The sequence below is a fragment of the Panthera pardus genome, unplaced genomic scaffold (assembly GCF_024362965.1).
Source record: "Panthera pardus isolate Hobbes unplaced genomic scaffold, ASM2436296v1 HiC_scaffold_22, whole genome shotgun sequence".
Taxonomy (NCBI): Eukaryota; Metazoa; Chordata; class Mammalia; order Carnivora; family Felidae; genus Panthera; species Panthera pardus.
In genome coordinates this window covers 58,234,984-58,262,495 of record NW_026526788.1, presented here as the reverse complement: position 1 = coordinate 58,262,495, position 27,512 = coordinate 58,234,984, and the positions used below count along the sequence as shown (strand labels likewise).

At 38.7% G+C, this 27,512-nt stretch overlaps 1 protein-coding gene across 2 annotated transcripts in view; it reads left to right on the top strand.

The window, feature by feature from the left end:
* Nucleotides 1-2,854: 2,854 nt before the first annotated feature.
* Nucleotides 2,855-27,512, top strand: part of CWF19L1 (CWF19 like cell cycle control factor 1) — a 32,092-nt gene continuing 7,434 nt past the window's right edge. The window contains exons 1-10 of one of the 2 annotated variants that reach the window (XM_019459136.2): nucleotides 2,855-2,988; nucleotides 5,492-5,576; nucleotides 6,451-6,529; nucleotides 7,667-7,768; nucleotides 10,571-10,785; nucleotides 13,040-13,158; nucleotides 20,607-20,691; nucleotides 22,286-22,426; nucleotides 25,290-25,404; nucleotides 26,163-26,242. In XM_019459136.2, coding sequence (XP_019314681.2) covers nucleotides 2,966-2,988; nucleotides 5,492-5,576; nucleotides 6,451-6,529; nucleotides 7,667-7,768; nucleotides 10,571-10,785; nucleotides 13,040-13,158; nucleotides 20,607-20,691; nucleotides 22,286-22,426; nucleotides 25,290-25,404; nucleotides 26,163-26,242 — 1,044 coding nt within the window. In that variant the 5' untranslated portion in view covers nucleotides 2,855-2,965. Of the gene's footprint in view, nucleotides 2,989-5,491; nucleotides 5,577-6,450; nucleotides 6,530-7,666; nucleotides 7,769-10,570; nucleotides 10,786-13,039; nucleotides 13,159-20,606; nucleotides 20,692-22,285; nucleotides 22,427-25,289; nucleotides 25,405-26,162; nucleotides 26,243-27,512 lie in introns of those variants that run through there. The other variant, XM_019459137.2, reaches the window with a different exon arrangement.

Here is a 27,512-nt window from a genome sequence, read left to right as displayed (position 1 = left end):
TTCACCCTTTCACCATTGAGTATGATGTTAGCTATGGGCTTGTCATATATCACCTTTACTATATTGAGGTACATTCCTTCTATTCACAATTTGTTGAGAGGTTTTTTAATCATGAAAGGATGTTGAATTTTGTTAAATGCTTTTCCTGCATCTATTGAGATGATCATATGATTTTTATCTTTCATTCTATTAATGGGGTTTATTGCATTTATCGATTCCAGTATGTTGAACAATCCTTACATCTCAGGGACAAGTCCCATTTGATCATGGTGTATGATCCCTTTAATGTGCTGTTGAATTCAGTTTGCCAGTATTTTGTTGAGAATTCTATATCTCTATTAATCAGGGATATTGGCTTGCAGTTTTCTTACATTATCCTTATCTGCCTGGCTTTTGGTATTGGGTAATACCTCATATAGTGAATCTGAGAGTGTTTCTTCCTCTTCAGTTTTTTATAAGGGTTTGAGAAATATTGCATTAGTTCTTCTTTAACTGTTTGGTAGAATTCACCAGTGAAATAATGCAATCCTGGGATTTTCTTCATTGGGAGTTGTTTGATTACTGATTCAAACTCCTTACTCATTATTGGTCTGTTCAGATTTTCCATTTCTTCTTGATTGAGTCTTGGTAAATTTTATGTTTGTAGAAACTTATCCATTTCTGCTTGCTTGTCCAGTTTATTGGCATATAATTGTTCACAGTAGTCTGGTATGCCCCTTTGTATTTGTGTAGTATTGGTGGAAATGTGTCCCTTTTCGTTGATAATTTTATTTATTTGAGTCCCCTCTTTTTCTTGGCTAGTCTAGGTAAAGGTTTGTCAATTTTGTTTATCTTTTTCAAAAACCAGCTCTTAGTTTCCATTGATCTTTCCTATTGTTTTCCTATTCTTTAATTCTTTTAATAAATTATTTTTCTGCCTGCTGCTTACTTTAGGCTTAGCTTATTCTTCTTTTTCTATTCTTTAATGTGTAATATTAGACTGTTTACCTGAGACCTTTCTTTTTAGTACAGACATTTATAGTTATCAACTTCCCTCTTAGACCTGCTTTTGTTTCATTCCGTAAGTTTTGGTGTGTTGTGTTTCCATTTAATTTGTGTCAAGATTTTATTTTTCCTTGTGATTTCTTCTTTGGTCTATTAGTTGTTCAGGAATGTGCTGTTTAATTTCCATGTATTTTTTAAACTTTCTAATTTTCTTCCTTATTTTTCATTTAATTTTGGTTTCACATCATTTTATTAAAAGTATTTTTTATTTTGAGAGAGAGCGAGTTCTCATGCACGAGCAGGGGAGGGACAGAGAGAGAGTTGGAGAGAGAGAGAGAATCCTAAGTAGGCTCCATGCTGTCAGCACAGAGCCCAATGTGGGGCTGGATCGCATTAACCTCAAGATCATGACCTGAGCTGAAATCAAGAGTTGGACACTTAACCAACTAAGCCACCAAGGTGCCCAAGTTTCGTATCATTGTGATTGGAAAAGATACTTGATATAATTTGTACTTGAATTTGTTGAGACTTGTTTTGTGGCCTAACATATTATCTGTCCTGGAGGAATGTTCCATGCTCATGAGAAGAATGTGTATTCTATAGCCAGACCTCTTAGCATGGATCAAGACCCCTATTTCTTTCATTTTTTTCAATTTCATTTCCTATTACTCTGACACTTAATACTATATTCAGCTCTCTGGAGCTAGCTTAAATCTCCATGGATGAGCTTTCTTTCCATAAAGTTTATATTTCAGTGTAGATTTAGATTTGCAAGAAAGGCGTAAAGATAATATAGAATTCCACTGATGAAATTTCGTATCTCACTCTTGTTTCCTTTTCTGAAGTTATTACCTGCCCGTGTTTGGCAAATTTCTACTCTTCTTCTAGATTCAATCTTGATTTCTATTCCTGGATTGTGCTGAATTACCCCAAAAGTAGAAAAGACACATGCTCAGTGTTCCATCAAAGCAGGGTGTCAATAGTTAATGAGCCAGGGAATTTAATAAATCCCTCCAAAGGGAGGAAAACCAGAACTTTGTTGTTCTTCCTTAAACTAATTTATGTTCTAGTTAATTTTTAATTACTTGGCTGAACTTTTCGTGCCCCTGGATTGTCAGGAACTCTCTCCTTTGCTTCCATTTTCTTATATACTGTTGTCTACAAATTGGACTGAACTCCCCCAAAATGGCAATGTCAGGAAAAACAACCAAAAATGCCTGTGGGCTATTGTAGATTTTAAAAGACTAGAGAGAACTGAATACAAGTATGAAACTTAATTGTATCCTGAATGAAAACAAGCCCAAGGTACTTAAAAAAAAAAAAAAATGGGGGGGGGGAGGGGGGAGAATGGACAACTTTAAATATTAGATGATATTATTGAATAATTAATTTTCTTAGGTGCCTTAACGGTATTTTGGTGATATAGAGGATGTCCTTCTTAGGAAATGCGTGCTAAGATATTCTTGATGTCTGCAATTTACTTTCAAATGATTCAGTGAGAATAAAAGTGCTTGTGCACCTTGAAGGGGAGAGAGAGAGATGAAGGAAGAAAATGTGGCAACATGTTGACACTTATTGCATCAAGGTGATGGCCATTATTCTTACCAAAAAAGCGTGTGTGAACAGAGTCTGTCTTGCCCATTGGACTAACGTGGTTAGATTAGGTTAGGTTAGGGCCCATCTTATGTCAGGAGCGTTCTAGCAGCTCGACAACTTCAACTGCTCCAAAATAAAGCAAACAAACAAATAATTGTAATTCTTTTTGTCACATCCCCTTCCTTCCTTTACTGATCGCCTTCCTTGATTCCTCTGAGACCCAGACAACTGGGAGAGACTGCTGTCCCTCGGCGCTCTCCGTAGATAAGCGAACCCTCATTGGCTGGGCGCGCCCACGTCTTAGTGCTGTGCCGCCGCGTTTTTCGAGGTGTACGGGTTCAGGGTCCGTTTTCGGTGGTCGCCCCGACTCAGGCTGTTGGCACAAATGGCTCAGAAACCGCTGCGCCTGTGAGTGACCACAGATCAGATCAGAACCGTGCGCGCGCGCCTCTGTGTGTGTGTGTGTGTGTGTGCGTGTGCGCGCGCGCGTCTGCTCCCTGGGTCTTTCTCGTGACTGGAAGGGAGGAGGAAAAGGCGGGGGTGGGAGGGTGGTGGCGGCTGTTGAGCTCCGATCGCGTCTTTGCCTGGCTGGGGCCGGTCTCCTCGCTTCCGAGAGGAGGCTGTCCTGGCGACCCAGGCTAGGAGAGGCGGAAACTGCCAGGGTTAGGTCTCCTCCATCTTAGGCCGCCCTGGCCTCTGACACATTTACACTTCACTTCTCCCCACAGCCATTTATTAACGAAAACTCTTAGGCGTGGGGCCCATCGGTGGGTCCTGGTCAGTTACGAACAGACTAGATAGATAGGGCTCCTGCCCTGGCGCACTTTTTTGCGAGGAGGCGCTGGGGTGAAGAGTGTACGTCGATCCATCCATCCACTCAACAAATATTTATTGAACAATTACAGTATGCCAGGCACTGTGCTAGACGTTGCACAGATGGAGTTCCTGCCTTAATGGAGCCTAGAGTTTTGAGCTAATATTAATTAGAGAATCCAGATTAATGTATAATTACGGTCTATAAATGTCAGGAAGAGAAACTTCACGGTTATGGGAGGGAATATAATAGGGGTATTTGGCCTATTGTGAGGAATCAGGGGAGGGAGGATTGAAGTTGGTTAATATTTTTGTCTTTATCTTAAAGTCATTGAAATGTTTAAGAACTCCTTGGCGGGATCATATTTTTGTTTTGGAAAGCGATTCTGGCTGCAGTATAAGAACAAATCAGAGCCAAAAGAAGAAGAAGACAGCGAGGATTAGCTAGAGTGATAGCAGAAGAAAAGTGCAGGGATTCAAGGCTTATCAAGGAGATGAGATTAACAGGGTTTGGAGAAGGTTTGGCTGTGAGAAAGAGTCGGCACTGTGAGGTCCTAAATTTCTGCCCTTCAGCATGATAGAAAACACTGGAAAAGGGCCCCGGTAGTGGGGTTCTCTTAATGTTTTTGAGGAAAGAACATTAAACTGTTGACTTTATATAGGTTGGTTAGGAAGAAGAGATGGCATTAGAGGAAATAAACGTAAGCATGCTACCTACTTTGTATCCAGTACCAGATTCATTAGATCTCTCTCTGATTCTGCCTCTTTTCTATCACAGGACTCTTGGTTGCTCTGCCTTGGAGTGTCCTGCATTCCTCTTCCTCCCTCGTTTCCCACCCTACTTCACCATTCAAATTGTGTTCAGGGGCTCAGAATTCTAAATTTTTCATCTGTTTCTGTCCTTTTCGTCTTCATTGAGTATTGCCCTTTTTGGTGATATTTTTGCTTGTAATCACTTGTTCCTCCAGACCATCCTTCACTCTGTTACTAAAATGAACTTCCTGAAACGTGTCATTACCCAGCTTGAAAATGTTCAGTGATGGGGTGCCTGGATGCCTCAGTCAGTTAAGCGTCCGACTCTTAGTTTCAGCTCAGGTAGTGATCTCACAGTTCGTGGGCTTGAGCCCTGCATCAGGCTCTGTGCTGACATCATGGAGCCTGCTTGGAATTCTCTCTCTCTGTCTCTGCCCCTCCCCTGCTTGCTCTCCAGCTCTCAAAATAAATATAAATAAACTAAAAAAAAAAAAAAAATGTTAAGTGATATGGACATACCAGAAAGACGTACTGACAAAACAATAAGAACTATATTTCAGGATGAGTTCAAAGGCATTAAAAAATGGTATGAGAAATAGAAAAACTTAAGTCAGAATTACAAAAACTCAGAAATGAGATGATAGAACAAGTTACGTCACAATTTAAGGCCAGTTCTTTTTTATAAACTTCAGCTCTTGCCACTTTCTACCTCTCTGCCCCTTAACACTTTATGCATGCCTCCTGTTGTAGCCTTTTTCATACAGATTTGTATCAGAGTATCTCCCTTTCCCTGATTGTCAACTTTGAGGTTTGAACTGAGTCTTTCTCCTCTTTGTACTCCTAACATGATCTTAGCACAGTTCTGGGCATATTGCACTTAGCATATTGTAGGTGTTCAGTATATGGTTGTTGAATGGATGATTGATAGTAACAGTGGAAAGGAAGAGCTGGAATGAATGTGAAAGACGTTTGCAAAGGGGAATTGATGAGACTTGATGACTGGATGGGGGATTTGTGACTCTTGGTGACCCAGTTGGTGATACAGCCATCCACAAAGCTTGGGAAGTGAGGAGAAGAAGCTGGTTCAGTTTTGGAGGAGGTGAAGCTAACTTTTAGATGTGATGGGTTGAAAGTTTTGGTGACCTTTAGGTGGAACTGCCCACTGGTCAGTAATAGTTCACATGCACTGAACCTCTCTGGTAACCTCTGGTAACCCAGAGACTGAACCTCTGGTAACCCAGAGACTGGGTCACATATCTGCCTGATCCAGAAAGACTAACATGTAACAAACCCAGCTGGCCCATTCGAGTTTCCTCAATTGCCGTAACATTTATCTCATTTGCAGCTTGGCTTGTGGAGATGTTGAAGGAAAGTTTGATGTTTTATTCAATAGAGTTCGAGCAATTCAGAAGAAAAGTGGAAACTTTGACGTAAGACATTTCCTTTTACTGAATCTAATTTTACTGTTATAGTCAAACATAGTAAAATAAAGTGTGGACTTCTTTTTTCATTTCTCGATTGAACACATACTCTCCCTTTTTGGTTAGATTGAGTTCCTTTTGTGAGCACAGGAACTTAGTAGCTACAGAATGATAGGGAAAGGGAGACCTCTTTACCTTTTTATACTTTTTGAATTTTTTAATACTCCCCCCCCTTTAATACTTTTTATACTTTTATACTTGTTACTTTCTTACTATCCACAAAACTGAAAACAGACGAGCAAAACGTCCCTAGGTGATTCTAATCACTGGGTTTGGGAATCGCAGATATATTTCCTGAGTGTATGGTGTGGATTAAGTCAGATAACATGTGCAGACGCTTCACAGACCGAAGAGCCTTATCTAAATGTTACATGGGGTTGCCAACTAGACTGCAGACCCCTAGCATACAGAAGAGTATTCTGGGTATGGCGATAATCTATTCATGGGGTTAAAGATTGAGTAAAGATAACAGGCAAGAAATGTGTTTTTTGTACCTTGTATCTTCCCAGGGTATCTAATACTTAAAAATTTGTATTTGGAGAGAGGCTCATGGAAGTAGATTTCTCCATCTTTCCCTGACCCCCTCTTCCCCATCCCTAATTTGAATTTGATAGCCAGTGAGCCAAAATTTATTTATAGATTCAAATTAACTTCTGCAATTGCTGCTAAAGAATTATGTGTTGAGATTCTGCAGACTGATTAAGGAAAAAAAACCTAGCGTGAGGCCATTAAGTAGGATAATTAGCTGAATTATGTTAACTATCAATTATGTACTATTTGATAAAAAAAAATCTCATATATCTGTTTAAAAAACTCATTTTAGCTGCTGTTGTGTGTAGGAAATTTCTTTGGCTCCACTCCAGATGCTGAATGGGAGGAGTATAAAACTGGCATCAAGAAAGGTATAGAAATTATTTTTATTTAACAGATGAGTTCTAACAAAGCTTCAAAGTTACACAGTTCTTGATGGGTTGTTTTTCACATGTAGTAGTTATTTAAGAATTTCCCTCTGAGCTCCACGTTGAGCTGGGAAGGATGCCTGTGCATCTAAATGTTCACATTTTGGGGGCGCCTGGGTGGCTCAGTCATTTGAGTGTCCAACTCTTAATTTTGACTCAGGTCATGATCCCGGGGTTGTGGGATTGAGCCCCGTGTCAAACTACGCACAGCATGGAACCTGCTTAAGATTCTCTCTCGGGGTGCATGGGTGGCTCAGTTGGTTAAGTGACCCGCTCTTGATTTCAGCTCAGGTCATGCTCTCACAGTTCATGAGATCGAGCCCCCAAGTCAGGCTCTGGGCTTACAGTGCACAGCCTACTTTGGATTCTCTCTCTCTCTCTTTCTGTCTCTCTCTTCTCCTGTCCTCTCCTCTCCTCTCCTGTCCTCTCCTCTCCTCTCCTCTCCTCTCCTCTCCTCTCCTCTCCTCTCCTCTCCTCTCCTCTCCTCTCCACTCCTCATGCAGGCATGCAGCATACTCTATCGAAATAAATATTTTTAAGAGAAAAGATTCTCTCTCTCTCTCTCTCCCTCTGCCCCTCTCTCCTGCTTGTGCATGCTTGCTCGCTCTCTCTCTCTCTCTGTCTCTCAAATAAAAATAAAGTTTTTTAAAATGTTCACATTTTGAGTTTGGTTGGATTTGGTTTAAAGAAATAATTCTCTTCTAAGGCAGGAAATGAAGAAATGGACCATATGTGTCCTTTCCTTTTTCTAGTTGGAGTGTTTTCTTTCTTTCTTTCTTTCTTTTTCTTTCTTTCTTTCTTTCTTTCTTTCTTTCTTTCTTTCTTTCTTTCTTTCTTTCTTTTATGAAGCTCTTTAGGGATTTGTGTTTTCCTTATTCTACATTAACCATTCTCTTTAAGATGTCACTTATCAACCTAGTGACACTAATAGTCAGGCCACAGGTTGGGTAGGATATGTTCCACAGATAGGATTGCAGACTCCTTACTTTTGCTGTGATTATTTTTCCTGTGCGGAAATACTTCTCAAATTCCAAATCAGATCTGGTAACTATATGGTGTCATGTCTGTTTCTCTCACTAGCTCCTATTCAGACATATGTGCTGGGTGCTAATAACCAGGAAACAGTAAAATATTTCCAAGATGCTGATGGGTGTGAATTAGCTGAAAACATTACTTATCTGGGTAAGTTCATATTTTTTGTGTTTGTAATGAATATAATAAAGTGTCCCCAGGAATTAGTCTCCTGGGAAATTTGTGGCTGAATTCTTCTGCCATTACTGCTGAGAAAATGGGGTTCTTTCCCCAAATCTGTGTCTATACCGTTAAGACTCTGACATTTTTTTCTTTGTAGTCTCTCCCACCTCCTCCCAATCTCCTTGTACTCCCACAACCCAATATATACTCGTGTGGCCAACTAGAGGAATAAACTACTTGACTGTGGTATAGGGACTACTTAGGGTATAAATTATGTTGAAAAAAATTCCATGTATGTTGTCTCACCATGTAACATTGCTAGATATATACAACTTGTTTATTAGGATCCTCACTAGCTATAGCTCTGTGTCTCATTAAACTTTTGGTGCTGATTTTAAGTTTTCGGTGCTGATCCTCACATTTTTCACTCCTTTTGTCCTTTCTCTGGTTCTTGGTCCACTTTTTAATTTTGGGTTACAGTTGTTCCCTTTTGACCCTCCTGAATCTCTTTTAGTGATTCTTTTAATGCCTGGCCATTTAAAAAAGCACTGTCAGATTTTGTTTTTGCTTTCCCCTCACCTGCTGTCAGTCTGTGACTTCTTGGATCATTCAACTTATTTTTTCCTAAAATGACTCCACTGCTCTTCACAGTTCTTTTTTCTTGGTCTCTTACTTCTCTGGAAAGCTTCTACATGTCCTTTGCTGTAAGTGTCCTCCCCATCCTTCCCCACCATAGTCCATCTTGACCTTTATTCTCTACATTTGGCTGTGGCCCTCATGTAAACAATCTTATCTCATCTTGCTTCAATCATATGGGGCTCCTTTAGGCAAAAACTTGAGGGATGGATTTTTTGTTGTTGTTGTTGTTTTTAACCACTGTTGCAAGGTACACACTTTGAAATCCTTTTGTTGTAGGTGTTAGCATAGGCCTGAACTTGTGGCAGCTCTCACAGTAGTTATTAGATTTGGATTAAGACCCCTGCTGTAGGTATTTATGGCAGCCATTTAACACATGAATTTAGTGCCAGGAGTGGAAAGAGCATGGAGGTACTGGGTTATTTCTGTGAAAGAGATTTTTCGAGGTCCAGTAGGAGGAGCAAACAATGAACTTGATAGTGAACATGTGATAGTGAGCTTGAAGTGTTGGCAGTACATCCAACATGTCACTGGAAGTGACCTTTCTAGAGTATATCAACAAGGTCAGTGTGGAAAAATAGGTTTTGGGGAGTTGGTCCCTTAAAGATGGAAAACAAAGCTGAGAAGGATCAAATTGTTTCAGGGGAAATAAAATGAGAAGGAAAGCACCACGCTGTGGTGGGCGTATATATCTTCATCTAGGCAGCAGACAGGATCGCTGAAAGCAATTAGAGCAGTGTTTGGGGAGGTAAAGATATTGTCAAGTTCATAGACTCTAAATGAAGAGAGACTGATTTGGGAGGAGAGACCATTGACAGTTACAGGGTGATTCATGACCTTTCCGAGAATGGTGGGAGATGGAAACCAGAGTACAGTGGGTTCAGGAACTAAGAGGTAAAGCACTTAGAGAACATGGTCTGCTCTTTTGAGAAATTGGAAACAGAAGAGAAAGGAGTTTTCAGTTAGTGTGTGAGTTCTTTTATTAGTTTTTTATTAGTATGTGTGTTCCTTTATCAGTTAGTATGTGTGTTAATTGGCATGTTCCTTTAGTAATTAGTATGTCTATTAGTATGTTTAATACTTTATTCTTCTCTGAGTGGAAAGAGCCAGCTGAGAAGAGGAGACTGAGTAGGTGAAAGGAAGGTGAAAATTGACAGAGCAAGGTCTTGAAGGCAGCAGGAAGAAACAGGATCAAGGGCCCAAGCCAGGAATAAATTTAAAAAAGGATAGAGTCTCAAGTTTTTCCCAGTTGCTCTTTCCAGATGTTTTCCACCCATTGGAAGCTGCTGCCTGCATGAAGAGTATGTGTATTCTAGACTGAACTTTCCTCAGAACTGCAGTTCCTTTTTCTTATTACGTCTCTCTGGGTCCAAGTGTCTGGGTTTCTTTCTTTTTCTTTTTTTCTTTTAAAGTTTATTTATTTATTCTGAGAGAGAGACAGTTTGAGTGGGGGAGGAGCAGAGAGAGAGAATCCCAAATAGGCTCTGCACTGTTGGTGCAGAGCCCCATGCAGGGTTCCAACTCATGAATTATGAGATCATGATCTGAGCTGAAATCAAGAGTCAGGTACTTAACTGACTGAGCCATCCGGGTGCCCCTCTTTTTTTTTTTTTTAATGTTTATTTATTTTGAGAGAGATAGTGAGAATGAGGGGTGGGGCAGAGAGAGAGGGAGAGAGAGAATCCCGAGAAGGCTCTGCACTGTCAGTGCAGAGCCCGATGCGAGGCTCGATCCCATGAACTGTGAGATAATGACCTGAGCCGAAATCAGGAGTCGGACGCTTAACTGACTGAGCCACTCAGGCACCCCTGGGTTTCTTTTAATCCATGTAGAATCTCTTCCAGAAGACAGGAAGGCTTTTTCTTAATCACTGCTTCCCAACTTTTTCATTTGTAAGGCATCTGGGGTAAACAGACTGGCTCATGGGCTCCAGTGGCCTCCACATAAGGGCTGCTGTCCCTGAACAGGAACACAGTTGTAGCCATCCACCACTGAGACCCTGCAGCCAGAAGAGGGACTCTAGAAGAGTCTGTGCTTATTTAGACATGCAGAATGGCAGGGAGGTACGCAAGTCATGGCGGGGAGAGAGATTCATCACCATAATAACATTTCTGCAGTTTTGACTAAAACTTGTCCATTTTTCTTTGAACCCAGGTCGTAAAGGTATCTTCACTGGAAGCTCGGGGCTGCAGATTGTGTACCTCAGTGGGACAGAGTCCGTAGATGAGCCAGTCCCAGGTTACAGTTTTAGTCCCAAGGATGTGTCTTCCCTGAGGACAATGCTGTGTTCAACATCCCAGTTTAAGGGTGTTGATATCTTGCTCACATCCCCATGGCCCAAGTATGTGGGGAACTTTGGGAATTCTTCTGTGAGTAGTGCTTGTTCAGTTGGAATTTCTGTAAGCAAATTGCACTGGCTTATTTTGGGCTCTTTTTGCTCTTTATATTGAATATTTCAGCTCTTAGGACCTTTCAGTAGAAATTTTTTATAAATTGTTTCAGGATACTTAAAAGTATATCAGTTAACCAAAGCAAAAACTTTAAAACAGATTGATCTTATGAAAGCACCATTCACAGATGAGATTGCTAAAATTCTAATTATAAGTGAGTTATTCTTTAAATTATATTCTCTGCATCAAGTGCCTTCTTTCAAGCTTCCTCTTAATGTGTTTTGAGGGATTACTAATTTTTAGTTAAAAGATTTACAGCTAATGGCCGCTCTTTAGTTGTATCCCCCCTCTCCTCCCCACATTCCATTGCACATTGTAGTATTTTGGCTTTTAAAATATTTTTTTATTTCCTAGTTTAAATTTTTCCTAGTTTAAATTTTTTTAACTAGTTTAAATTTAACTAGTTTAATTTAACTAGTTTTTTCCTAGTTTAAATTTTATTTATTTTTGAGAGAGAGTGAGAGAGAGAAAGTGGTGGGGGGAGGGGCAGAGAGAGAAGGAGAGAGAGAGTCCCAAGTAGGTTCCATCCTTCACACCAAACCTAACACAGGGTTCAAAGCCACAACCGGGAGATCGTGACTTAAGCCAAAATCCAGAGTTGGACACTCAACTGACTTAGCCATTGAGGCACACTTCAAAATATTTTTTTTAATGGAATCATTATGAGATCAAAGATAGTGATCTAAAGATGGGAAAAGAAATGTTGAAAACTTGTTATTTCTCTAATGTGAAAGCTTTAATGTTGGGATGCATTGGAGCTCACCATTGCATTTGATCTTAATATTTTAATAAACAGTCTAAAAGAGGATGTGTATCAGATTGGGGAGTGACCACCATCACATTGGTGGAAATAAGCCTAAGGAAGATCTTGAAAGGTTGTATATGAGGGCAGAAAGCATCAGCTGAGTTTCAGTGAAGGGAAACCTAAGAATGCATTTAGAGACAAGTATCAATTAGTAGATGCAGAGTTATCAGTAATGATCCAGAAAAAGGTCTTGTAGACCACTCTCTGCCAACTTCACGATGTGTCTGGACCAAAATAGCCAACAAGATACCAGGCCTTGTCAGGGGTGGGGTGTTGAAAGGAAAAGGGACAGTGCTGTCTTCCCCTGCCATCAATCCATGGCTGTTTTCATCTAGAATTCAAGGGGCAGTGCTGGTTGCAGTGAGAAGGTGCGGCAAAGCTAGGGAAGATAGGAGGAGGACTAAGTTGCCGGTGGAAGGGAGGAAGACACGTATAATACTCTGTGAGGAAGGATGAGAAAAATGAGGCCCCTTCATTTTGGGGGTGCTAACAAAAGGATTTGATTAAAGTTTATAAAAGACTACATATGATCTTTATAGGGGAGAAAACAATACAGTTTATCAGTCTCTGAGATACTACGACTAACCTCGAGGCTGATTCCCTGCACTTCAGCAGAAAGTTGAAGGAAGTGAGCATAAGAAAAAGGAATTTCTTGCTTTACTTAGTAGAAAACTAATTTTGGTAATTTCTTTATTTGCAGCTAATACCTTCTCTTAAGTTCATAAGTAATATGAATGAGACATCACATAATTTGTTGTTAATGAAAGCTAGGGATGTTTGGGGAATAAAGTTGATATTTTTGATGAACTTTATGTTACAGACTTTGGCCAGGGTGTGGTTGTGCCTTCCACAAACCACACCTTTCTTGACTGAAGCAAAATAAAGGATTGCATGCTTATGTCATGAGGTCATTGAATATTCCATTCCAGATGTTCTATGGATCCTAAGGACCCTGGAAGCTAGCTTTTAATTTTTATTTTTTTGCATTGACTCTGAATGTCTGCATTGTCAGAACTATGGATGTGTAACAACGCAGATTATAGAAGCATAGTCTGTGGGCTCCAGAGAGAGAGCTTGCTTTCCAAAAAGATTAGAATAAACCCTGTTTTGGGTATTAGTATGGAGGGCTCACCTTACCTTTTAACCCCTGCTTCCTGCAGTTGTCCTCTCTGCACTTAACAATAGCCTGCTTCCTCTTCTGTGTTTGAGGTTTCCCTGATTGCCACAAGTTGTGGATATTACTCTCCAAATCCTACTGCCTACATTTGTATCGACATAAAAATTTCAAAGACATTTAAATTGTCCTATTTCTTTGCATTTCTTGATAACTCCTAGGTCTGTTATGATGACTGAGTTTCTTTTTCCTAGGGAGAAGTGGATACCAAAAAATGTGGCTCTGCTTTGATCTCCGGTCTTGCCACAGACTTGAAACCAAGATACCATTTTGCTGCTTTGGAAAAGACCTATTATGAGAGACTTCCCTATCGGTGAGTAGCATTTCATTATTTTGGCTTTTTGAAGAATTTGCCTTGGATTCTATGGGAACTTCTCTTGTTCGTTTTAGCCATGTAACATCTTCGTTCCTTTTGGTTACTCAGGCACCGAAGTGAGTGGCTCTCAAATTACTCAACTTTTCTGAGTTTGTTTCCTAATTAGAAATACAAGGGATTGGACTGTATACAGCCCCTTAACAGTTTGAACGTCTGAAGTAATAATACTGTTATCACAGTATTAATCATCACTGCTTTATGTAGCATAGCACATTAGGTCAAACCGGTACTCCTTGTACAGTCTTGAAAACTCATTTCTCAGCATAAGCATGTCAGCAGTATTTCAGTTTAAGAATCAAGAACTTGTATCGATTTGTTTTTTGCTTTTTCATAGTTTGAGTTTGGAGGTGGGTTTTTTTTTTTTAATGTTTATTTATTTTGAGAGAGAGAAGAGTGTGTGTGAGAGAGGGGGAGGGGCAGAGAGAGAGGGAGAAAGAATCCCAAGCAGGCTTCGTATTGTCAGTGCAGAGCCCAATGCAAGACTCAGTTTCACCAACTGTGAAATCATGATCTGAGCTGAAGCCAGAAGTCTGATGCTTAACCCAACTGAGCCACCCAGGCGCCCCTGGAAGTGGAGTTTTTAAAGCATGTCTTACAGAGACCATAAACCAGTGTTTTCTAACGGATAGAATTAAGTTAGCTCTGGATTATCTTCACTGGTAAAGAGCATGGATAATTTCTAAAATAATTTATAAAAACTTTTTTCCTGGGACGACTGGGTGGCTCAGTTGGTTAGGCGTCTGACTCTTGATTTCGGCTCCGGTCATGATCTTGAGGTTTGTGGGATCAAGCCCCACATTGGGCTCCTCACTGACAGCTCAGAGCCTGCTTGGGATTCTCTCCCTCTCTCTCTGCCTCTCCCTCCCACACACACATGTGCACATTCTCTCTCTGTCATAAAGAAAAAAATAACCTATCCTTTCCCTATAATCTCAAAGCCTAAGATATAATCATAAATAATACAGCCTTTTCTGTTATATCGCCATATAGAAAAGCCTATTGTTTTCTGAAATCATGCACTAAAAACAGAGGTTATCAAGCCTCTCAAAACGTATCCAACGGTTTTTTTTAACCTATCCAACTTTTAAGGATCTGAATACACATTTCCCTGAAAAACATACCAGTGGCCAATAGGCACATGAAAGATGCTCATGTCATTATCGATTAGGGTAATCCAAATCCAGACCACAGGGAGATACCACTTAACATCCCCTAAGATGGCTACAAGCAAAAAGGCAAGTAATAAGTGTTAGCGAGGATGTGGAAGCATCTGAACCCTGATGCGTTGCTGGTGTCATTGCTGGTGCAGGCGCTTTGCCAAACTGTTGGCAGTTCTTCAAAAGATTTAAATATAGAGTTACTGTCTGACCCAGGAATTCCACTCTTGTTCCAAGTGAAATAAAAACACTAGCCCATGCAATAATTTGTACACAAATGATCATAACAGCTTTATTCATAATAGTCAGAAAGTGGAAACAACCCAAATATCCATCATGTGATGAATGGGTAAAGAAAAAGTGATACATCCATACTTTGGAATGTTATTCAAGAAAAAGGAATGGAATACTGATAGGCTACATGGGTGAACCTTGAAAACACTATGCTAAATCAAAGAAACCACACACACAGAAGACCGCATATTATATGATTCCACTTATTATAAAATGTCCAGAGTAGGCAAATACATAGAGATAGAAAGTAGTGTTTGCCAGGGGCTGGTTGGAGGGAAATGGGAGTGACTGCTAATAGGTACAGGGTTTCTTTTACTGGTGATAAAAGTGTTCTAAAATTAGATTGTGGTGATGGTTGCACAGCTCTGTGAATATGCTAAAAACTATTGAATTATATACTTTAGATGGCTGAATTATATAGTATTTGAATTAGAGCTTAATAAAGCTGTTAAAAAAAAAAAAAAAAGACAAGCCTGTACAAGTTTTCAACCAGAGCAATAACAAAACCCCATAACCAGCACGATACAAATACTAACATAGGTAAATTTCCACTAACATTTGCACCTGGTATTACAGTCAGTCCATGCTTTGCATTCCTGTGTTGTGGGTGTTATTGTGAGTGTTTTGCTTCCCTTGAGGAACAGTTTATCATCATTAAAAACACCACTCAGAGGTAGCAACCTTCATTAGTCATTATTATTTTAAAATAAATGAGGGAAGCATCTTCACAGCTTTTTATGGGTACTTGCAGTTTCCCTGTGGTATTAGTTTTCTATTGCTGTTGTAAAAGTTGCCACACACTTTGTAGCTTAAAACAATATAGTTTATCATTTTACAGTTCTGTAGGTCAGACGTTTGACCCAGGTTTCACTGGGCTAAACTCAAAGTGTTGGCCAGGTTATGTTCATTTCTGGAGGCTCTACAGGAGAATGGTTTTTTCCCTTCTTAAGCTTGTAGAGATCACCTGTGTTCCATAGCTCACGGCCCCCTTACTCCATCTTAAAGCCAGTAACTGTGGTTGAATGTTGTCACTCTTAACCTTCTGTAGTCACTTTCCCTCTGACTTTTCCTCTTCCCTCATCTATTTTTTAAAAAAAATCCTAGCGTAATTAACATACAGTGTTATGTTAGTTTCAGTGTACAATATGATTCAGCATTTCTATACATTATTCAGTGCTCATTGCAATAAGTGTACTCTTAATCCCCTTCACCTGTTTTACCCATCTTCCCACCTACTTCTTTGTAACTATCAGTTCTCTGTATTTAAGAGTCTGGTTTTTTGTCTTTTTTTTTCTTTGTTCGTTTGTTTTGTTTCCTAAATTTCAACATGGGTGAAATCATTTGGTATTGTCTTCTCTGACTTATTTCAATTAGCATAATACACTCTAGCTCCATCCATGTTGTTGCAAATGGCAAGATTTCATTTTTTTAATGGTTGAGTGATATTCCATTGTATATATATATACCACATCTTCTTTATTCATTAATTAATCAATGGACACTGGGTTGCTTCCATATTTTGGCTATTGTCAATAATGCTACAATAAACGAAGAAGTGCATATATCTTTTTGAATTAGTATTTTTGTATTCTTTGGGTAAATATCCATTAGGGGAATTACTAGATCATGCAATAAATCGACTTCACATTTTTTGAGGAACTGTTATACTGTTTTCCACAGTGGCTGCACCAGCTTGCATTCCCACCAGCATTGCATGAGGGTTCCTTTTTCTCTACGTCCTTGCCAATGCTTTTTTCTTGTGTTTTTGATTTTAGCCATTCTGACAGGTATAAGGTACTCGTATAAAGGTACAGGTATAAAGAACTCGTTGTGGTTTTGATTTGCCTTTCCCTGATGATGAGTGATGTTGAGCATCTTTACATGTGTCTGTTGGCCATCTGTACGTCTTCTTTGGAGAAATGTCTGTTCATACGGAGAAATGTCTGTTTTAAATTGGATTGTGTTTTTGGTGTTGAGTTGTGTAAGCTTTTTATATATTTTATCAGATAAGGCATTTGCAAATATCTTCTCCCATTTAGTAGGTTGTCTTTTTGTTTTGTTGATTGTTTCCTTTGCTGTGCAGAAGCTTTGTATTTTGATGCAGTACCAATAGTTTGTTTGCTTTTGTTTCCTTTGCCTTAGGAGACATACCTAGAAAAATGTTGCTATAGCCAGTGTCGGAGAAATGACTGCCTATGTTCTCTTCTATGATTTGTATCGTTTCAGGTCTCATGTTTATGTCTGTAATCCATTGTGAGTTTATTTTTGTGTATGGTGTAAGAACATGGTCCAGCTTCATTCTTTTTGTATATGGCTGTCCACTTTTCCCAATACCGTTTGTCAAAAATTAATTGATTGAACATGTAATCGTGGGTTTATTTCTGGGCTCCCTATTCTGTTCTGTTGATCTGTGTGTCTGTTTTTGTGCCAGTACCATCCTGTTTTGATTAATACAGTTTTGTAGTATATTTTGAAATCTGGGATTGTGATACCTCCATTTTTCTTCTTCTTTTTCAAGAATGCTTTGGCTGTTCGGGGTCATTTGTGGTTCCATACCAATTTTAGGATTTTTATTCTAGTTCTGTGAAAAATGCTGTTGGTATTTGATAGGGATTATATTAAATCTGTAGATTGCTTTTGGTAGTAGGGACATTTTAATAGTATTTGTCCTCCGAATCCATGAGCATGGAATATCTTTCTATTTGTTTGTGTTGTCTTCAATTTCTTTGATCAGTGTTTTATAGTTTTCAGAGTACCGGTCTTTCACCTCCTTAGTTAACTTTATTCTTAGGTATTTTATAATTGGTGCAGTTGTAAATGGGATTTTTTTCTTAATTTTTCTTTCTTAATTTCTACTTCATTATTAGTGTATAGAAATCAACAGATTTCTGTATGTTGATGTAATATCCTGTGACTTTACTGAATTCATTTATCAGTTCTAGTAGTTTTCTCATGGAGTCTTTAGGGTTTTCTATATATAGTATCATGTCATCTGCCATAGTGAAAGTTTTACTTCTTCCTTTCCTATTTGGATGCCTTTTATTTCTTTTTTGTAGTCTGCTGTGGCTAGCACTTCCAGTTCTATGTTGAATAAAGTGGCGAGAGTGGACATCCCTTTCATGTTCCTAACCTTGGGGTAAAAGCTGTCAGTTTTCCCCATTGAGTATGATGTTTGCTGTGGTTTTTGATATATGACTTTTATTATGTTGAGGTATGTTTCCTCTAATGCTACTTTATTGAGGTTTGGTTTTTTTTTTATCATGAATGGATGTTGTACTTTGTCAAATGCTTTTTCTGCATCCATTGAAGTGATCCAGTGGTTTTTGTCTTTTCTCTTGTTGATATGATGTATCACACTGATTGATTTGCAAATTTTGAACCATCCTTGCATGGGAGGAATAAATCCCACTTGATAATGGTGAATTATTTTTTAATGTGTTGTTGGATTCGATTTGCTGATAATTCTGTTGAGAAATTTTGCATCTGTGTTCATCAGAGTTATTGGCCTGTAGTTTTCTTTTTTTGTAGTGTCTATATCTGGTTTTGGTATCAGGGTAATGCTGGCCTCATAGAATGAATTTGGAAGCTTTTTTTTTTAAATAGTTTGACAAGAATAGGTATTAACTCTTCTTTAAATGTTTGATAGAATTCATCTGTGAAGCCATCTGGTCCTGGATGTTTCGTTTGTTGGGAGTTTTTTGATTATTGATTCAATTTCATTGCTGGTAATCAATCTATTCAAATTTTCTATTTCTTCTTGATTCAGTTTTGGGAGGCTATATGTTTCTAGGAATTTATGCATTTTTTTGGTTATCCAGTTTGTTGGTATATAATTTTTCATAATATTCTCTTATAATCCTTAATATTTCTGTGGTGTTGGTTGTTATTTTTCTTCTTTCATTTTTGATTTTGTTTATTTGAGTCCTTTTTTTTTTTTGATGAGTCTGGCTAAAGGTTTATCAATTTTTTTGATCTTTTCAAAGAGCCAGCTCCTGGTTTCATTGATCTGTTTCACTGGTTTTTTAGTTTCTATTTTGTTTATTTCTTCTCTAATTTTTGTTATTCCCTTTCTTCTACTGGTTTGGGGTTTTGTTTGTTCTTCTTTTTCTAGCTCCTTCAGTTGTAAGGTTAGGTTGTGTATTTGAGATTTTTCTTGCTTCTTGAGGTAGGCCTGTGTTTTCCTCTTCCACTTTTTTTTTTTTAATTTTTTAATGTTTATTTATTATTGAGAGAGAGAAACAGAGCGTGAGCAGGGGAGGGGCAGAGAGAGGGAAACACAGAATCTGAAGCAGGCTCCAGGCTCTGAGCTGTCAGCACAAAGCCCGACACGGGGCTCAAACCCACAAATGCGAGATCATGACCTGAGCCAAAGTCGGAAGCTCAACCAACTGAGCCACTCAGGCGCCCCTCCTCTTCCAGTTTTTTTTTTTTTTTTTTTTTTTATTGTCAAATTGGTTTCCATACAACACCCAGTGCTCATCCCAACAGGTACCCTCCTCAATACCCATCACCCACCCTCCCCTCCTTCGCACCCCCCATCAGCCCTCAGTTTGTTCTCAGTTTTTAAGAGTCTCTTATGCTTTGGCTCTCTCCCACTCTAACCTCTTCCCCCCCCCCCCCCCCCCCTTCCCCTCCCCCATGGGAGTTTCTCCTGTTAAGTTTCTCAGGATCCACATAGCTCCTCTTCCACTTTTAAGGAGCCTTGTGATTATGTAGGGTTTGCCCAGGTAGTTCAGAATCATCTCCCTATCTTAAGGTTAGTTGATTAGCAACTGATTGATTCCATCTATCACCTTAGTTCTTCTTTGCCATGTAAGCTACCACTCACAGGTTATAGGGATTAGGACGTGGACATCTTTGGGTGGCTGTTGTTTTGCCTACCACACCTGGATAGTCTAACAGTGGGAAGTACTAGCAGTTCTTGAGGCCACTGCCCTAGTCACTGCTTGCTCTAAAGAAAGACACTTGTGTAGGACATTCAGCTGTTTTTCCTTAATGTCTTGATGTATTATTAAAGCTTCTATTTAATTGTGGCTAAACTTGTTTCAGTCATTTTAAAAGTTGGAAAAAGTTGCAGGTGAAGCAGCATGACTTTCACCTTATGCCAATTATGAATGTACTTCCTTTCTTTAAAGAAACAGGTTATAGCAGACAAACTGTGTTTTGGCTTATTTCCTTTCCAGTGATGTGAATATAAAACATATGTTTGTGTATTTGCTTATAAAAAAATGGTACTATGCTAGACTTTTAAAATAAAATTATATTTTGTGATGATTCAGGAAATTTCGGTAGCATAAGGAAAGAGCTCTAAGGGTTGCTATCTGTATTAATGGTCAACTTGCTAAAAATAAAAAATGTATATAACCCATAACATTTTTCTTTTAATTTTAAAAGTTGCTTAATGTAGGATACTTTTAAAACATAGAAAAGCTCGAAGAAGTGTTTTGGTGTATTCAGTTACTTTTTTTTTCTGTAAAGTATAGACACTCCTGTATTTTTGTATTTTTCCTAGAAAAATGAAATCATACTATAAATTACTATTGAAGCATATTTTTCTTCTTAAAACTCATTTCATTCTGTTTTTATTATTATAGATTTTCATTACACTAAAAAAATAGTATAATGAACCCTCCTATACCCATTACCCAATTTAAGCAATTATCAGCATTTTGCCAATCTTACAACTCTTTTAAAACCAAATATTGGAGTTTTTGTGCTTTTCAGATATATGATCTCATTTTTTTCTAACAATAGCCCTGTGAAGTAGGGATGAGTATCTTACTAGATTTATAGGTAACCTCTGAGATTATGTTATTGGTGGTGATAGACTTACAATCTGTGCTCTCTTGTGGTCCTATGGAGTGTACATATTTCATAACTGTAAGTCAGAAGTAAAGTTTGTTGCTAATCTGTTATCTGTCAAATACATTATAGAAACCACATCGTTCTGCAGGAAACCACACAGCATGCCACCAGGTTCATAGCTTTGGCAAGTGTTGGAAATCCCGAAAAGAAAAAGGTAAAGATTTGAGTATTTGATGGTAGGTTAGTATTCATTGTCTGCCTGATAAATGTTTTTCTTGCCAATTTAGCATTCAGATCTTTTTTCTCCCCAATTGCAAGGTTCCAGCACTTTAGTGACTCCTTTCTAAAGATGTGATAATAAAAAGTCAGGTTTCCTTGGGCCCTTTGTAGGAGATTTTAGAGAAGGGTTTGGGAAAATAGGCCCGGTGGATCAAAGACAAAATTTCAAATGAATGAAGTTCCTTTCTTCCCATATCCATGTAGTTGTCTTTGTAAGTATTCATGAGTTTGCCCTCAGATGGTACTCTTGCTTTGTTTCTTTCAGCAACTTCATTTAGCAGAAATAATAAAAGCCTTTATAGGATTTACCTAACCGTTCCTTGGCTTTGGAAAATCTTAGTGATACCTGGAATCTATCTTTGTACTGGAAAACAGTGCAGGTGAATGAAAGAGAATATACCAGAAAAGTATGTTATTTTTTTCACTTCCCTGTGAGCACTTCTGATTCTCTAGGGTCAAAAGCAGGATATTGTGGATTGAGACAGCTAAAATCAGAACAATCAGGCAAGGGAAGAATAGGCAGATAAATAATGTGAAGATTATTCTGTAACGTGTCATAAACCACATGCACAGAAAAGATAAGCAAGTACATATTTTTTTTCCCATAGTTTCTTAAACTTTTAAGCCCAACGTGTTCTTAGTAAGTTTAGATTTGTGATTTTTTTTTTATTGTAGCACTCACAGTATTTTCACTATTTTTATGATAGCGATATTTTACTATTGCTTTATTCTCAGGGCCATGTTAGCCCCGGCCCTAAGCAATTCAAAGTCTTTTGACTATAGTCAAAAAGTAGGGACATTTTTAAATTTGGCAAGCATTATTAAATTCATCTCCAGTTCCAGTTTATACCCTCACCAACAGTATACTCACGGAGTAGTGTCAGATTTTTATTAACACTTTTACCAATGTGATGGGTGAAAGATGGTGTGTCATTGTTAATTAGTTGCATTTCCATGGGCAGTACTGAGGTTAAATATCTATTCCTGTCTCATCTAAAGATTTCAGTATCTGTGCCATTAGCGTGAGTGTCTAGATACCTGTATGAATATTTACTTCTTTGCTATTAGTCCCTAAGAAAACCCATCAGCATATGCAGCAGAAATTGTATAATATCAGAGGGAAACATCAAGGTGTCTAATTTAATTTTCATTAGGAAAAAAGAATGGCAGTGCCACAATTCCGTTAACAAAAAGTACACAAAGATAAAGGAATCAGAGACAGAAGCAGGGTGTCTGCAAGGGTTATGGAACAAGTCCCACCTGAGCCTTGTAGTTTTGTGTAAAAGCTGATTTTTGTAAGGACTAGGGCTTTGATTTGTATCTTGACTTCATCAGCCCTTGGTTAGCTTCTACGGAGATCACTAAATTGACATTTGATTTATTGTGTATTCTCTGAGCCATAAACAGGCCAGTTGCTGTTCTTTTACTTTTACTCAGTTTCTGAAGCTTCTGTGAATAAATTAGGTTGGTTACATTTGGATAAATGGTATTTTTCCTAATCTTATGTTTGTTTGTTTTTTCCTCCACAGTATCTTTATGCATTCAGTATTGTTCCCATGAAACTAATGGATGCAGCAGAACTGGTCAAACAGCCTCCCGATGTTACTGAAAACCCTTACAGAAAATCTGGGAAGGAAGCATCCATGGGAAAGCCAATTCCTGCCCCAGAGGTATGTTCTGATTGGGAGGTGGTATTTTCCGGGCAGGACTGCCTATTGCATACGTGCTTTTCCTGGTTATAGTTTAGCTCATAAGACCAGTTTAATCCCTAGAATCTAAATCTTTTTTTTTCCTTGGGAAATTATGATGGTGTTTAGAAAGGCTTAGTAGATTTCACGTAAGTGCAGTGTTTTTTATTGTAGCTTGGGGTTAACAGTTTCATATTTTACGTCCTTGTCTAAACTTGGCTCAGGTGTTAGCATTGCAAATGTTGAGTCTTTCTTTGTCAAAGTTGAGACTTTAACTTTTCAGGCAAGGATCCAACAGCTTGGAAGCAATGTAATTTGTGATTTTATAACAAGTGCTAGCGGGTAAATAGGACTCACTCTGAAGAAATTTCCTAATAGCAGACTTTTCTGAAATTAATTTTTCCCGCATTAAAGCAAGGAGTGTCAAGTTCCCTGACTAGTATGCATTGTCCACTTTCTTAGACCTTTTTCTTTTCTTTTTTTTTTTTTAAACATTTATTTACTTCTGAGAGACAGAGCGTGTAAGCAGGGGAGGGGCAGAGAGAGAGAAGGAGACACAGAATCCGAAGCAGACTCCAGGCTCTGAGCTGTCAGCAGACATGGGGCTCGAACCCATGAAATGTGAGATCATGACCTGACCTGAAGCCAGATGCTCAACCGACTGAGCCACCCAGGCATCCCAGACCTTTTTCTTTTTGAACAACCTCCTCATCTTCTTTTTTTAAATTTTTATTTAATTTGTTTTTTTAAATTTACATCCAAGTTAGTTAGCATATAGTGCAACAATAATTCAGATTCCTTAATGCCCCTTACCCATTTAGCCCATCCCCCCTCCCACAACCCCTCCAGTAACCCTGTTTGTTCTCCATATTTATGAGTCTCTTCTGTTTTTGTCCCCCTCCCTGTTTTTATATTATTTTAGCTTCCCTTCCCTTATGTTCATCTGTTTTGTATCTGAAAGTCCTCATATGAGTGAAATCATATGATATTTGTCTTTCTCTGACTAATTTCACTTAGCATAATACCCTCTAGTTCCTTCCACGTAGTTGCAAATGGCAAGATTTCATTCTTTTTGATTGCCGAGTAATATTCCATTGTGTATATATACCACATCTTCTTTATCTATTTATCCATTGATGGACATTTTGGCTCTTTCCATACTTTGGCTGTTGTTGATAGTGCTGCTGTAAACATTGGGGTGCATTTGCCCCTTCAAAACAGCACACCTGTATCCCTTGGATAAATACCTAGTAGGGTAATTGCTGGGTCGTAGGGTAGTTCTATTTTTAATTTCTTTTGAGGAACCTCCATTTGTTTTCCAGAGTGACTGCACCAGTTTGCACTCTCACCAGCAGTGCAAAAGAGATCTCTTTCTCTGCATCCTCACCAACATCTCTTGTTGCCTGAGTTGTTAATGTTAGCCATTCTGACAGGTGTAAGGGGGTATCTCATGGTGGTTTTGATTTGTGTTTCCCTGATGATGAGTGATGTTGAGCATTTTTTCATGTGTCAGTTGGCTACCTGGATGTCTTCTTTGGAGAAGTGTCTATTCATGTCTTTTGCCCATTTCTTCACTAGATTATCTGTTTTTTGTGTGTTGAGTTTGATAAGTTTTATAGATTTTGGATACTGACTCTTTATCTGATATGTTGTTTGCAAATATCTTCTCCCATTCCGTTGGTTGCCTTTTAGTTTTGCAGATTGTTTCCTTTGCTGTGCAGAAGCTTTTTATTTTGATGAGGTCCCAATAGCTCATATTTGCTTTTGTTTCCCTTGCCTCCAGAGACGTGTTGAGTAAGAAGTTGCTGCGGCCAAGGTCAAAGAGGTTTTTGCCTGCTTTCTCCTCGAGGATTTTGGTGGCTTCCTGTCTTACATTTAGGTCTTTCATCCATTTTGAGTTTATTTTTGTGTATAGTGTAAGAAAGGGGTCAAGGTTCATTTTTCTGCATGTTGCTGTCCAGTTTTCCCAGCACCACTTGTTGAAGAGACAGTCTTTATTCCATTGGATATTCTTTCCTGCTTTGTTAAAATTGGTTGGCTATACGTTTGTGCGTCCATTTCTGGATTCTCTATTCTGTTCCGTTGATCTGAGTATCTGTTCTTTTGCCAGTATCGTACTGTCTTGATGATTACAGCTTTGTAATACAGCTTGAAGTCCGGGATTGCGATGCCTCCTGGTTTGGTTTTCTTTTTCAAGATTGCTTTGGCTATTCGGGATCTTTTCCAGTTCCATACAAATTTTAGTGTTGTTTGTTCTGGCTCTGTGAAGAATGCTGGTGTTATTTTGATAGGGATTGCTTTGAATATGTAGATTGCTTTGGGTAGTATTGACCTTTGAACAATATTTGTTCTTCCTATCCAGGAGCATGGAATCTTTTTCCACTTTTTTGTGTCTTCAACTTCTTTCATAAGCTTTCTATAGTTTTCAGTGTGTAGATTTTTCACCTCTTTGACAACCTCCTCATCTTTTTAATTAAAGCTCAGTTTGACTTGATTGACCTGTGAGATTGTAGGACTACACCAACGCGCTACTAAGAGAGAGGAAAAGGCATTTGGAGGGCTTTGTATTGCTCTGTTTTAGGCAAGAATTGCTCTATAACTTGCATTTTAACTTGCTTTTACAAAAAGATGGATTTGGTGCTATTTTGGGTATGTGTTGAGAAGTATGACTGAGAGTCCAGGCATCAGGATTAGGAAGATATTTTTCTTATCTAGAGTAGGTAGAAAGGGCCAGGAGGCAAGATAGATATGACATGGCAAGAATGTTCCCTTGTATGTGAATGGTTGACTCCTTGTCTAAAGATTAGTTTAATAACATTTACTCTTCTGCCTTTGGCCATTTCAGGAAGAATCAGCCTGTCAGTTTTTCTTTGATTTAAATGAAAAGCAGGGAAGGAAGCGTTCATCTACAGGCAGAGATAGCAAGTCTTCTCCTCACCCAAAGCAGCCTCGCAAACCTCGTAAGTATCTTGGTTCCTGAAGTCTCCTGTGTGAGCAGTGACTTATTTCAGATCTTGTGTGCGACATGGCATTGCTAAGAGAGCTTCTTCTGGCAGAGGAAAACTGTACAATGGGTCATTAAGACCAAAAATAAAATACTACTAAGATGGCCTGATTTTGAGAATGTCTGTGCTGTTCTTGAAAGAACTCTGGGGAAAGTTCCTTCCCTTCCCTGGATGTCTATAAAACATATGAGGTAAAGAGCCTACAAAACCCACGAGGTTCATAAAATAATAGAATAATCAAACTGGCAAAAAAGGAATTTAAGGTTATTGCATTGATACCCTCTTTCTCCACCCCTTGTTTCAAAGTTGAAGAAGCTGACCTTGTTGGAGTAAACTTATTACCCAGAGTCATGCGGTGAGCCAGTGGCATAGTTGAGGCTAGAATTGGGACTCCTGACATCCAGTTCAGTGGTCTGTCATTGCAGCCTGTTGCCAGTTAAATGCTACTTTAGTCAGTATGTGGTCATCCACTTGTGGTTATCCACCTGTGAAGTGATTGCAAATTCAGAGCTTTTCTAATACAGGTTAGTTTCATTGATAAAAGTGCTGGGATCGCGGGGGTCACAGTAGAAGCACAGCAGGACCAGCTCTTTACGGCAGTGCTGTATATGAATCTTTGCAAGGTATAAAGATCAGACAAGGCTGAGTTCTACAGGGTGATTAAATGTTGGAGTGCTTGCACCATAGTAACATGTGCTTTCTTCCATATGAAGCTCAGCCTCCAGGACCTTGCTGGTTTTGCCTTGCCAGCCCTGAAGTGGAAAAGCACTTGGTGGTCAACATTGGCACACATGTGAGTTACTTCCTCGGACCTTTTACAGAGAAGGACATCCTTATTTGTTTGTTTTTTATTAACTTAATAAAGTTAAAATTTATATATCATAAAATTTACCCACTTTAATAATTCACCAATTTTTAGTAAGCTTACCAAGTTGTGCAACCATCATATAACACAGTTTTAGAATATGTCCTTCACTCATGCCCATTTACAGTTAATCCCCATTCCCATCCTCAGCTCCAGGCAACCACTAATCTACTTTCTGTCTCCATAGGTTTGCCTTTTCTGGACACTTCATATAAATGGAATCATACAATATGCGATCTTTGTGTCTGGCTCTTTATGTTCAGCAGATATTCTTGAGGCTTATCCATGTTGTAGCATGTATCAGTACTTCATTCCTTTTTATTGTCAAATAGTATTCCATTCTATATATTTATCAGTTGATGGGCTTGGGGTTGTTTCCACTTTATAGCTATTAGGAATAATGCTGCTATGAACATTCGCATGCGTATCTTTGGACGTATATTTTCATTTCTTTTGGATAGATAACTAGGAATGGAATTGCTGGTAAATTTATGTTTAATTTTTTATGAAACTGCTGAACTATTTTTCAAAATGGCTGTAACATCTTATATCCCGACCAGCGGTGTGTGTGTATGTATGTATGAGGGTTCCTGTTTTTCCACATTTCCAATATTAGTTATTGTATGTGTTTTTGATGATAGTAATTCTCCTGTGGTTTTGTAGTGCCAGTTTCACAAGATTGCCCCCTCCCTACCTCCCTTTCTGACAAATAGGTGTATCTCCTAGGGCGATGGTTTCAGATACTTCTTGACCTTCTTACTGATTCATACTAAATAATTACATAAAAGACTAGTGATAAATTCTCAGTTTTGCCTTGTAATAGAGGATATAGCTTCCTAAGAGAAGAATACCCATATCCACATTCTTAGTGTGGGTAACTGGGAACCCAAGATAATAATTACAGGGTTGCTTGGTAAGCACTGAATCAAATAACTGGATGATCTTGAGGATGATTTTATTCAGGCTATGGAAACTCTGATGAATTATGTGTGTCTCACTGTAAAGTGGTCCTATTTGAGACTTCCCCAGATACTTGTCCTTGGGCAGGACTTGTTTAGATGTTGAATAATACTGGTCTTTGACCCATTTTCCTGGGATCTGTGTAGACCCTTATCGTTCTTGTTCATTCACTTAGAATGAAGAAAGCTTAGTTCTTAGGGTTACAGTTACACCCTAGTCACCCGAAACAGGAATTGGC